Source organism: Podarcis muralis, chromosome 1 (assembly GCF_964188315.1).
Source record: "Podarcis muralis chromosome 1, rPodMur119.hap1.1, whole genome shotgun sequence".
Lineage (NCBI taxonomy): Eukaryota > Metazoa > Chordata > Lepidosauria > Squamata > Lacertidae > Podarcis > Podarcis muralis.
Window position 1 is genome coordinate 83,238,836 of NC_135655.1, and position 12,998 is coordinate 83,251,833.

The 12,998-nt window shown below is 47.6% G+C and overlaps 1 protein-coding gene across 1 annotated transcript; it reads left to right on the top strand.

The window, feature by feature from the left end:
* Positions 1–2,928: 2,928 nt before the first annotated feature.
* Positions 2,929–12,942, top strand: TBX10 (T-box transcription factor 10). The gene is made up of 8 exons (XM_028740221.2): positions 2,929–2,947; positions 3,917–4,178; positions 5,159–5,260; positions 7,189–7,360; positions 8,496–8,651; positions 10,012–10,079; positions 11,016–11,104; positions 12,219–12,942. Exons 1-8 carry the CDS (start codon positions 2,929–2,931, stop codon positions 12,491–12,493), a joined length of 1,143 nt encoding a protein of 380 aa, XP_028596054.2. The 3' UTR covers positions 12,494–12,942.
* Positions 12,943–12,998: the final 56 nt, after the last annotated feature.

Below are 12,998 nucleotides of genomic sequence, written 5' to 3' on the forward strand. Positions count from 1 at the left end.
CTGGGCCCAGCAGGAGAGGGCAAGGGAAATGGAGGCAGCTGCTGCTCTTGCATCCTTATTTGCATGCTTGGAGAGGGCATGAGGAAGAGGACAGGTGGGGAGCTTTGTGTGTTAGTAGTGGGCATCCATGTGTGTGTGGGGGGGAGACAATAGGGGACAGTTGCACCTCCTGGAGGAAACATCATCTCCAGATTCCCAGCTTTCATTAAAAAAGTACGTTTGTAGCATTGGCAGAGTCTTTTTTTTTTTTAATTAAACAATTTCAACATAACAAATTATCAGTCCAAATAATCAATTACACTATTTTCCCCCTTCCCCCCACCCCTCCCACTCCCCCCCACCAAGGACTTCCCTCAGCTCCCCTCTCTGATTTCTTTGCACATATTGTTCTCTGCATGTTATAAAATTGTACATATCTTTACCTTATCTATCAAATGTTCAACTAATACATTTGTGGGTGTTTATTCTGTAGCATTGGCAGAGTCTGATATATGAGACAAAATGTACAGATACTATTCTTCTTATTTTTTGCAAGCTGTTACCCCTGCTTTGCTCCACCTGCCAACCCTGCTGCCAACCTCTCTTCCCCCACACCTGGCCAACTCTTCCTCGCTTTCCACCTCACAGCTTGATCCCAACCCCTCTCCTCACAGCTTCCCCACCCCCCTAACATGCTTCCCCTCCCATCTCATGAAACAGCCCCTTTAAAGGAGGGGGAGGCATCTTAGAGACCATTTTCCACAGTGGTTTGACAAGCTGCCTCCACCAAACAGTTCATCCTGTGCTCCTGAATATGGTGGGAGTTCCTGTGCCCTAAAAAGATACACAGAAGGGGGATTTAGCAGGGGCATCTCATTGTGTCATTAAAACTCTAGCAGTAAGAAAAGCTGCACTGCCAAAAAAACACAACCCTCCTCTATACAACTTGACCCAGAGCCCTGTCCCCTCTTGTCTATATGCTACGGACTTTGACCCTTCTGTCACTCAAGACCTCCACCTTGGTTTTTATGAGGATCACTGAGGAACACTAACAACATATTAAAGCTGTTGCACCCACTATTCTTTTTAACCCTCCGGCTTCAGCAATATTGTCTCTGCCCAGGATGTGGTCCCAGGGTTGCTGCTCCCAGCCACCTGCTCATCCTACTCATTAATCGCTGTGCATTTTATTTGCTGCATATACGTGTAGCTACTCAAATGCCTCCAGCATGCGCTGTTGGTCTTGCCATGTCACCCAACGAAGCCTCTCCCCCACCCACCCATTTCCCCATCTTGCTTCCCATTGGAGGGAGTGGAAGCCTTGGCTGACGTGGGTCCACCTCCTGCCCCCCAACACTGTTATGAAGGAAAATAAAATCGCTCACACCATCTCAGAGATTCAACTCAGAAGATTGCAAAGGGGGACGTGGCGAGACGGAGAGAGACGAGCCAAACCAAACAATTTGAAGTCATCCCAGCATCGCGGGCAATGTCAGGTAAAGCCTGCTTGGCACTGCAGGAGCCAGGCATGCACCCATTGGTGCTCTGGACCCTGTTACTTTTCTCTTTGGGCATTTCATGACATCTGTAGAGACCTCTTGATTCCGTAAAGTGGGTTAGGAGCTTTGCATTCATGGCTCTTTTGCCTTGCCATTCAACATAGCTGCATCTTCTCAGGTAAATTTTCCATGAGCTGCTCTCCAGCTAAGTACTTGGATCATGAAGCTGGTGGTTCTTTGGCACCCTGGGTGGGAAGCAAGGTGGATGCTGCGGTGCTTAGGATGTGTGTGACTTGTGGGTTGAAATCTCCCGCCCACCCCGTAGTTCCCAGGAGGAATGTCTCTTTGCCTCTTATCTAGACCTACAACAATACTACCAGATTTAAGGGAGAGAATGGGTCTAATGGTTGGGAATTATTGAGAAACTCCAGAAGTTCAAGTGGGACTTCTAGAACGTCATAGGGATTTCCTCTAATGACATGGCTGTGACTATGGATGGACTACGGATCAGATCCAGCTCAGCTATTTCCATATTATTATTGGGTTTGGTGGTTGGGCCAAATGACCCCTCAAGGTCCCTTCCAACTGTGTGATTCTGTAATTGCAAAAGAAGGGTTGCACCCAGCTGGATAAATTTAGCCTGGTTATAAGGATTGGGCTGCTGGCTCTCAATAGCTGATCTTAAGCATGGCTAAGAAAATACATGAGGAAGTATTCTTTCCCTCCTCCCAGCCCCTGTTCAACAAAGGAGCCTGTGCAGAAAGGACAGCATATAGTTCGGAGTTTTCAAAGCAACCTGAGGACAGAGACAGAACTGAGGTTTAGCTGTGGAGCATCTTAGTGTGTAGGCTAGTCCACTGGGAGGGCAGTGGACTTTGGTTGCCCACTGGAGTGTTAAGCTATGGGTCTCCACAAATTGCCATAAGCCTCCTGTGGACCTCATGCCCACCCAGGTAAGCACTGCAGCCGGCAGCAGTGGACAGGGTAGTGAGGCTGCGCCACTCGCCTGATCTCCCTCTGGCTGAGCTGCCACAGCATACCAAGATGGTGAGGGACAGAGACAATGCCCGGGTGGTATAGATGCTTTGGCAGGAGTGCCAGATGGGCTCCACTGGCACGTTTGCACCGATATTCTGTTGACTCAGCCAGAGCGGTTAAGTGAGTGGCATAGCCCCATTACACTGATTGCTGCAGACAGCAGTCTGTAGCAATATTATTAAGTGCAGACCCAATACATTTTGCTGCCTGAAGTAGAACCCCACCAACACCAGTCCCTGTTATATGTGAGGGCTGGCCTTGGTAGTGAGTTACAGGACCAAACTAGATGTCAGGTGGGGTGTCAGTGGGGTGGAGTGCTGGATTACTGGACTCTGGTGTCCTCTCTAAACTGCCTAGAGCATGCAGGACAGCCATACTCTTCTCTCGTGCCACTGGAAAGCAGGTACTAGCCATGGGTCTGAGGAGACATGGTATGGGTGCATGGGAGCTTCTAAGCCAGGCAGAATTCAGGTTCATCCACATTCCCTTTTGTGTCACATTTCTAGGCACAGGTCTGAGTTTTCCAGGTCTTTGTCTGAGCAGGGTTTTGTTTTGTTTTGCTTTTTGTCCTGGTGTTTTACCAACGAATTGGAGCAAACAGTAACTGGGTTTTCCGTGGCTTTCTGTTTGCTCCAATTCAGTGGCAAAGCACAGGTTTTCCTGGGGAAAGGGCCAGGACAAGAAAACCCAGCTGCTCAGAGATGGACTTGGAAAGCCCAGACAAGTGCCTAGAAAGCACGGAGCAAAGGAAAGCATTGATGAGCCCTTCCTCTAGGGAGGCCGGTCAGCCATCTACCGCCACCCCTCTTGCAGACTGGGAAGAAGGAAAGAGGTGGGCTCAAAGACAGTCCACGCATGTGGACCTTCTGGTGTGATACCTCTGAGCCCAGTTCTCTCCCCCAATAGTCATTTTGTGGGGCTGAGCCCTCATTGTAACCCTGAAGCCAGGGGTGAAACTAAACTGTATTTCATCCCAATTTGGCACCTCCCAACACATGCACATTTGCGTACACACACAGGCTGGGAGCCTCAATGGCACCCCTCTGGATGCTTTACCCAGGGCAAAGAACCTAGCTAGTGTTCCCCGCCATAGCTATGGCTCTGCCTGAAGCAACTGCAGGGAAGGAGTAGCCTCAGAGTCAGCATCCTCCTTTGGCAGATGGTTCCTGAGCTACAGTCATTCATGTCAGAGCTGAAGGGGCATGGCTCTGTGGTAGAGCATCTGTTTGCATGCCAACGTCTCACAGGAACAATCCCCGGCGTTTCCAGGTGGGGCTAAGAATGTCCCCTTGTCTGAAATCTAATAAAGCCGCTTTCGGTCTATGCTGACAACATGGAGCAAAGGTCTGACATAGTCATAATATAGCCATTATGCCAGTTGTCCTTCTCTCCATCCCCAGCATTCATCGCCGCAAGCCTGAGTGTGCTGACGTCCGATGGCTGCCCCTTCTCACCAAGCCCTGTGGGAGCACCGTGCCTGCTGGCGACAACGCCAGAGTTTGAGCAGTATGAAGTGGAGGGAGCAGCAAAGCAAGGGGTCAGCTCCCAGTTGGCCAGGAAAAACCAGTGTGTCTCTGGCGTCACTGTGCAACTGGAGATGAGGAGTCTCTGGGAGGAGTTCAATAGCCTTGGCACTGAGATGATTGTCACCAAGGCAGGGCGGTAGGTATAATGTTCTTTGGTCCAAGGATTAAGGATTAAAAACACAGCTTTGATCTATAAAGCGACTAAACAGGAACTACAATAATCCTTCTTAGCTTTTACTAGTCTGACATTAAGGAGTAACACCAAATTACAATGTCCTTAATAATGTGCCCTATATAATGGAATACCCATTTATTCAGGCATTTGGCATTGTTTTTATTTACCTGCCCTTCACCTTAAGGTACACACCAAAATCAGATGTGTAAACTATATATTTCAAGTGTCAAAGGTTGGAGTAAAGAGGTGTCTTTTCAGCATTTGCTGAAAATTGTATAGCCGAACTGCCAGGCTCACCTATATGAGGAGGTAGCTACACAACCTAGGGGCTGCCGCAAAGAATGCCCTCTCCTGGACCATCTCCACCCTGAGTTTCTGAGGGCAGCAGAACAGCCAGTAGAGCCCCCTCTGCTGTTCTTAATGTCCAGGAGTGTTTGTAGGGAAAGAGATTATCTTTCAGACAACTCCCAGGACCACAGCCCAAAACAATGTGCAGGTCTGCTATTTAAGTGGAGCAAACTCCTACAGTTACAAACTGCACCACAACTCTCTGTGTACCATCAGGGACAGTGTGATCCAAGGGTGTTTATTGTGCCCCCTGCAACAAAGCCTGAGGTGGGCTTCCCACCACAATGCGCAAGAAACCACGAACCATTGCTCTAAGGACTGCAGCCCCTCCCTACCCTGCCTTAAGCTATTGTAGCCTGTTGCAAAAGGCCCTGGGCATCTCCCTCAGCAGTAGGCAATGTGATGTTCTCTAGATGTTGCTAGTCTCCAACATCACTGACCGCTGGCTACTCTGGCTGGGGCTGAGGAGAGTCCAACAGCATCTAGAAGACACACAGTTGGCTACCCTTGCCCTACCCTGGGTAAGATGGAGGGAGGTTAGTGGGCAGTGGGAAAGCAGAATTACCCGGCAAACTCCTTTTTCCCTTTGGCAGGAGGATGTTCCCCACCTTCCAGGTGAAGATATCTGGCATGGATCCCTTGGCTGATTATGTGCTGCTCATGGACTTCGTGCCTTTGGACGACAAGAGATACCGGTATGGCCTGGGCCTGGCTCTGGGACAATGAGTTTGGAGCCATTTCTGCTAGTTAGCCAGTCAGCGAGAGCAAGCTAGGCCCCAGTGAGACTCAGAAGGCATGGTGTGTGGCTAGGCCTGATAAGTGTTAATGGAAGGATTTCTATAAATTCAGAGGTAGTAGCAGGGAGTTCTGAACTGAGGCACCCTGACTTTTTAAACCTGCAGGAGACGTGTTGATTTATTACATGGAGCTGCTCGTTGCTGTTTTGTTGTATTCCAGATATGTACATGTTCCTACATTGATCAAATGAATGGAATAATATAAAAAAATCTGTGCCCTTTGTGTAGAGTGTTAATTGAATCAAGCCTTAAATTGAGCTGAACTTCTGTTCCAGAATCAAGTTTCAAATCTTGCCCTGGAATGTAGCAATAAAGGAAATATCAAAATTAAAATGCACTACTTCCCTCATCACTAAGTTACCCCACAGTAACCCCTTGACCCCATCAGAGTTATGAGAAGTAGCTTCCAGGTGGGATTTAACTGTACAAATTAACCACTATCCCTAATGGGAACTAAGTGCTATTTAGACCCTTTAGAAGGGGTGGAGAGCAGCCTAATAATGGAATATAGTCAATGTTGGAATCTCCGTTCTACCAAGCTACTCCTCCGGTCGAGTCTCCGGAACCCCTTCCGACAATGATTAATGACCTAAGCCTTTGATGAGGCTCCAGGCACATTCCCATTACGCAGAGTATTCAAGCAGCAGCTGAAGGACGAGAAAGTATGAGCTACATTGCTAAAGAGTTTTATTTCTAACTACGCAGACAGAAAAGAGTATACATCCTCTCTCTGTGAAAGCAGAGAGGCAACTGGAACAAAGGAACAGGAAACCAGTAATATCAACATCCATCTCCCATCTCCCATGAGACTTCCAACAGTCTGGAATCTCTGGAATGTAAACAGAGTCTTATGACTCCAAGCACTGCACAGTGGCACAAACAGAAACCTAACAGTCAACTCCACCCTTGCACTGAGCCAGGACACATCTGTTTGGTAAAACACAAAAAGATGTAGAGATTTGGAGTAGACATCACACACACACACACACACACACACACACACACACACACGTGAGTTTAAGGGTTGGTGAGTGATGATGTGTGAGATTGGAGGGAAGAGGAAACTACAGAGGGAATGCGGAAGGGTTTCAAGCCAAAAGAAAACCCTGATAAACCATTAACAACACACAAAACAGCCCAGCGGTTTTCTGCACCACTTAATATGTAGAAGGGATTTGCACGTGGAAAGTTTCTGCAGGAAAACAGCATGCATTCTTGCATTAACGCTCTGGCCAGGTTTGGCTCTCTGTAGCCAATCCCAGAGGCACTTGGCATCAGACCACTTTGGGTGAGGGAAGTACAGTTCGTCAATGTGACATCTTGCCAGTATTAGTTGCCCACCAAGAACATACAGGAAATTGGGCTGGAATTAGTTAATGGTGGCCAAGATGGTCTCTGAACTTATGATGTACATGAAGGATAAAATGCAATGTTATATGCAGTACTGCATGTGAAAATTCCAATTTCCCTTTTTATTTTCCTTTTTCGCTATTCTGACTTTGCAGCTTCTGCTGTTCCCTGCACTGAAAATGCTTGTTCAGAAATTTTCATGGTTGTTAAGCCTCTCAATCTGAATGTTTGCTATACATGAATCCTGCCTCTTGTTTTACCTTGCTGTAGAATGCCGCATAAAAATATGCTTGAATTCTATATACACAACAAAACAAACTGGACTCCCCCCCTTAACTGTAGTTTGGAATTATATACAGGTATAGCTGCACACCAAGGCAAGTGTAGTAGACCCACCCACCCTCCAAACTCTTGCAGGTCCTCAATCAGGTAGGGAAGGAAGGGGCCTGCCTCAACATAATGCCTTTCCCCTGCAGATACGCTTTCCACAGCTCCGCTTGGCTGGTAGCTGGCAAGGCAGATCCTGCGACACCTGGCCGGGTTCACTTCCACCCTGACTCCCCTGCCAAGGGAGGCCAGTGGATGAGGCAGATTGTCTCCTTTGACAAGCTCAAGCTCACCAACAACTTGATGGATGACAATGGCCATGTAAGTTAATTGTGCAGTGTCTTTGCAGATAGTGTCATTATACAGTTTAGTCACCTGGTGGCACTATACTTAGTTGTACCTAAAGGGAGGGAAACCAAATCAGGGTTAACACTGCTTCCCTGCAAGTTTTCCTATCTCAGAAAAATGGGAGTGAGCATAAAAATATGCATCGTATGTAACATAATAAATGTAACCTGGTGGTATTTATAAGTTCAGTCCCTGGCATCTCCAGGTATGTTCCTACGCGGGTGGCGCTGTGGGTTAAACCACAGAGCCTAGGACAGGGGTCTGCAACCTTTAAGACAAAAAGAGCCACTTGGACCTGTTTCCGAAAACAACAACAACTGGGAGCCGTAAAACCTATATCTCCGGAACCGCGATCTGACAGCGGGAGGGAAGGTGACGTCGGGACGGTGCGTGACTAACGCACACACCGCCCCCATGCGACGTCACAGCCAGTACAGCGCCCGCCACAGTGGGGAGTGTTGGGGCGCACAATGCACCTCCTCCCCTTGCTAGTATCTGCCCCGGAGCTGCAGCAAAGGTGTAAAAGAGCCACATGCGGCTCCGGAGCCGCGGGTTGCTGACCCCTGGCCTAGGACTTGCCGATCAGAAGGTTGGCGGTTCGAATCCCCGCAACGGGGCGAGCTCCCGTTGCTCAGTCCCTGCTCCTGCCAACCTAGCAGTTCGAAAGCAACTCAAAGTGCAAGTAGATAAATAGGTACTGCTCCAGCGGGAAGGTAAATGGCGTTTCCGTGCGCTGCTCTGGTTCGCCAGAAGTGGCTTAGTCATGCTGGCCACATGACCCGGAAGCTGTACGCTGGCTCCCTCGGCCAATAAAGCGAGATGAGCGCCGCAACCCTAGAGTCGGTCACGACTGGACCTAATGGCCAGGGGTCCCTTTACCTTTACCTATGTTCCTACTACTTAAAATGAAAACAACTTGCAAGAGTGTGAGTGTATTTATGGGACTTCCCACTTACACTGTGCACCACTCAGGGAATATATTTGCATGTGGAATATGCATGGGGCGTGGGAGTCGTTTGATGTTCCTGGGTGTGTAAACGAGAGTTGTTAAATGAGAGCCCATGTATTGAACAGCCATCTGAAATGTTGCTTTGTCTTGATCAAACAGATCATCCTGAACTCCATGCACAGGTACCAGCCACGCTTCCATGTGGTGGTGGTAGATCCACGGCCAGATAGCGAGCGCTATGCCCAGGAGAATTTCAAGTCCTTCATTTTCACGGAGACTCAGTTCATGGCAGTGACAGCTTATCAGAACCACCGGGTGAGAGAACACGTATGCACAGCCCTCTGGTGACACTGGTCAGAATCACATGGGAGAGCTGGCCTATTGGAGAGAATCAGGATTGGGACAGGACTAAGTGTGGCTGGTGGAGGCCGGTAAACAGATCTATACATACACTGGCACCCTTTGCTGTGCAATCCAAGCTGTGCAGCATTCCTAATGCATTTTTCACGGTGCCGTAATAATTACTACAATGTTTGCCTTTAATTGTTTAGTGTGGTGTAATGTTTAGAGAGGATGTGGGTGGCGCTGTGGGTTAAACCACAGAACCTAGGACTTGCCAATCAGAAGGTCGGCGGTTCGAATCCCCACGATGGGGTGAGCTCCCGTTGCTCGGTCCCTGCTCCTGCCAACCAAGCAGTTCGAAAGCATGTCAAAGTGCAAGTAGATACGGATCAGTCTTGCCAGACTCCGGCCTATAGAGTGAGATGGGCGCACAACCCTAGAGTCTGGCAAGACTGGCCCGTACGGGCAGGGGTACCTTTACCTTTTACCTAATGTTTAGAGCAGTGTTTTTCAACCACTGTTCCGCGGCACACTAGTGTGCCGCGAGATGTTGCCTGGTGTGCCGTGGGAAAAATTGAAAAATTCGAAAGATTTAAAAATAAAGTATTTTATAATTTTTCATATTTCTGTTTACTTACTATTTCATAATAAAGTAATTATAAAATACTTTCTTTGTGTTTATTTGATTCCTATTCAAGAGAATTACTTTATATATAGTCAATATAGGCACAGAGTTAATTTTTTTCTAATGGTGGTGTGCCGCGTGATTTTTTTCCTGAAACAAGTGTGCCTTTGCCCAAAAAAGGTTGAAAAACACTGGTTTAGAGATAGCTGTGAACTGAGAAGGTGTTATTTGTAAAACTACACAGTCATGGCGTTCATTGGGTAGCCTTAAGTCACCAACATAACCTATATCACAGGATTGTTGCAAGGATAAAAAGTGAACGTACATGGAGAAATCAATGTACAAATATCCATTTCGCTTTTGTACATCGCACCTATATCCCTCATAGAATCCAAAGTGGCATGCTTGTAGTGCCCAGGTCGTCCCCCATCCAGGTACTAATCACACCCAGACCTGTTTAGCTTCAACGCTATGTCTTGGGATTGAATGCTAAATTCATGTATCCTGCTCTTCTTTCAAAGAGCTCCCAGTAGTGTGCTTAAGTTTCATAGCATCGTGACATAGATCGGGATGCACCACAGTAGTAACATCATGGCTGGTGTTGCTTTCTCAGGCAGTAGCTAGAGCAACAGCTCCACTATAGCAAGAGAGGGAGCGGCAGGGAAAATGTGTGTACTGTATTTGAAAACTCATTCACTCTCTCGGCAGATCACACAGCTGAAAATTGCTAGCAACCCCTTCGCAAAAGGGTTCCGGGAGTGTGAGCCAGATGACTGGTAAGTCTCCGCACATGGCGCTGCCTTCTCAAATACAGGTGGAGGGATAAGCCTCTTATGCGATGTAGCTGCAAACAGAGCAAATTCCATTCTCAGGCTGCAATCCTATACACATCAGCCTTGTAAATAAGCCCACAAAAGTTACTAGCCTCTAGATGGCTATGACCAGCAGCCTTTGTTTCCCATTTGGCTGCTCCTCCAAAGCCTTTTAAGCAGGCTTGTAAAATCAAAGTTGTCTTCTACCAAACAGGCGAATAGAACTCGGGGATAGATTTCCCTTCCTCCACAGGAAGCATGGAAACCAAGCAGACTAGCAATGGAAGTGAGAAGTCCATCCCTCCACCAGCCCACCCACCCACTCACTTACATGAAATTGCTGGTCACTTATGGCAAGCTATACACAACTGCTATGCCTGGCTACTCAAAAGCAAGCACTACTGAATACAATGGTGCTTGCTACCAGGTAAGTTTATATAAGACTGTACCTTTAGAGAAGTATTATTCTGAGTGGGGAAGACAGGCAGAAGATGCATTTTAGAAACAAACACTGGGTTGGAAATTCTCGGCCAGTATGTGTTGACAATCTGTGTGCCACCTGAATAGCTAGGGTGGCCACATGCCAGGGAAAACAAGGCTTGTGGCCCCTTAATGTGTGCATAGAAGAGAGAATTCTGGTATGTGTAGCAACCTACACAGGCTGAAATGCCTTCTTCTGCACAGCTATTAAACAAAGGTGCTGGAGCCGTCCTCTTTTGCGTCCAGCTACTCTACCGAGTGGAGCAAAGGGAGATGGGAGGGATAATGGCAGTGAGAACAGAAGCAGCCAAGTCTGGGACTGCTCCCAGTAACAACTTCTATAGCTCTGCCTGTCCTGTTTGAGTTTTATTTCCACAAAGTCCATCACCAATGAAGTGCACGTCTTGTTTTTCTGCCTAGGCCCGGCTCACCAGGACAACTATTAGGCTGCTTATCTCGAAATGGGGGTGCGGCTCCCTTAGCCCAGCTTCAAGAAACCACAGAAAAGGGTAAGGTGAAAAAAGCAAATGGGAAGTGAGCCTTGCATGTAGAAGGTACAGGCCATGGGAAGGTACAGGGCATGGTGGGGCTATGGAGAGATGGCAGGGTCTCCTTCTTGAGTTTGGTCACCATCATGACTTTGGTCCAGATTTTTCTCAGGCACAAACTTAAATGTTTGATGCTAATAATCTCAACTTTCTCCTGTCCCTCGAGTTTCTGGTGCTTATGTGTGCAAAAATTAGCTAAGAATCATACATGCAATAATTTCTAATGAGAGGGAATGCTGCAAAGTAAGGGCTTCCAGTGACGAGGGAGCAGCTTCTCAGTGCTCTTTGTATCTTTTGACATCTTTTATTTTTATTTTATTTTATTTAAATTCTATTTATTTATTTATTTATTCTATACCACCTTTTATCCGAGGATAACAGGGTGGTTTACAATACAGAAACACCAAAATACGTAGCATAACATCTTGGAGATGTCTGAAATATTAGATGGTGTAAAAATGCTATTAACAAATAATATCTCTCTTGCTCACCCTATGATCTTCTGGATATTTTGCTCAATATGCTTTTCTTCATATGCAGTTTTTTTTTTTTTTTTGTTTTCCTAACTGCAGTGTAGTCATATTCATGCAGTTCTATGTGAAATCTCAGTAGAGCATGCGAGTAGCAATTACATTGTTCAGCAAGGTGGCACGGTCACCTTCTAAACAAGTGCCACATCTGCACTGAGAGAACCACTGGTATAGAAACCAACCACATGACCTAGCCAAACCACGCAGTTAGTGTATGCGTACGGTATCGCTACAAATATGGAGCCACAACCACCCAAAAGCAGCTTTTCAGCCGCCGCCGTGGTATAGTATAAGCCATGGCATAGTCTGCAGAGAGCCTGGGCTCTTAGTGAGATTGAATGGAGGTAAACCACAGGGGTTGAAGTTTGGAGCAAATTTCTCAGTCACTGACGGCTTAGCCATTCTGATTAACAGAATGGATCGAGTTGGCAGGATCAGAAAAAGTGGCAGACTTAAATATTTCCAGGAGTGAGTCATGCTGTGTAGGGACTGACTTTGGTTGGCCAGGGAAGTCATTCAGCTCTAAGCTCCTTCTGTTTTTCTAGGGTTTGCCAGCAATCATCACCTCCCTCCTTCCCTCTTCAGAGAAGCCTCCCAGCTGCAGCACCCACCCCTGGTCACACCCGCCACCCTCCCAGATATGTGCCTTGCTCGACGACCCTTGAGTGAAGCATCAGGGGCCCTGCCCTACAAGCACCTCTCCTATCACAGCATCTACGTGGGAGCCCGCTCCCGGGCAACACCCTACGCCCTCCCCAGCAGCCGGGCCACCAGCTTCCATGCTCTCAACATCTACACTGCCGGGGACTATGAACAGTGAAGGAAGAGAGACCTGGTGGACAGATCAGGCAGTTCCCTCCTCTCTCCTCCCACACCTACCCCAAGGCTGAACCTATCTTCCAGGGACTTGCCTCAGGTCCACCTTCTCCTCATGCAGCATCCATTGCTGGACGGCCTGCTAAGGAGGTCTAGTCCATTCCTCTGTTTACCTTCCAGGGCACTTTGTGGATGGTACCTTCAAGCCCTGGTACCCTTCCCTCTTCCCCACCCGAGGCAAATGTAATTTCTAACTTGTTGTCCCCTAGTATATGGACAATTAAACAGTTAACAGAAGTTAGGTACAGTATCCGTCTCCTTTGAGAGGGGTGCAGAGTCCAAGCTGAAGCTTGGTGAGGTGTAAGAAACATACTTGGCTGAGATACCGGCCATTTCCTAACTGCTTCTGCTCCTCAGCTCGTTGTACAGCAATTCATCCCCCAATTCCAAAACCCCACAGCACTGAAAAAATGGCTGAAAACCCAATTCTCCAAATCAGAAATCCTAAA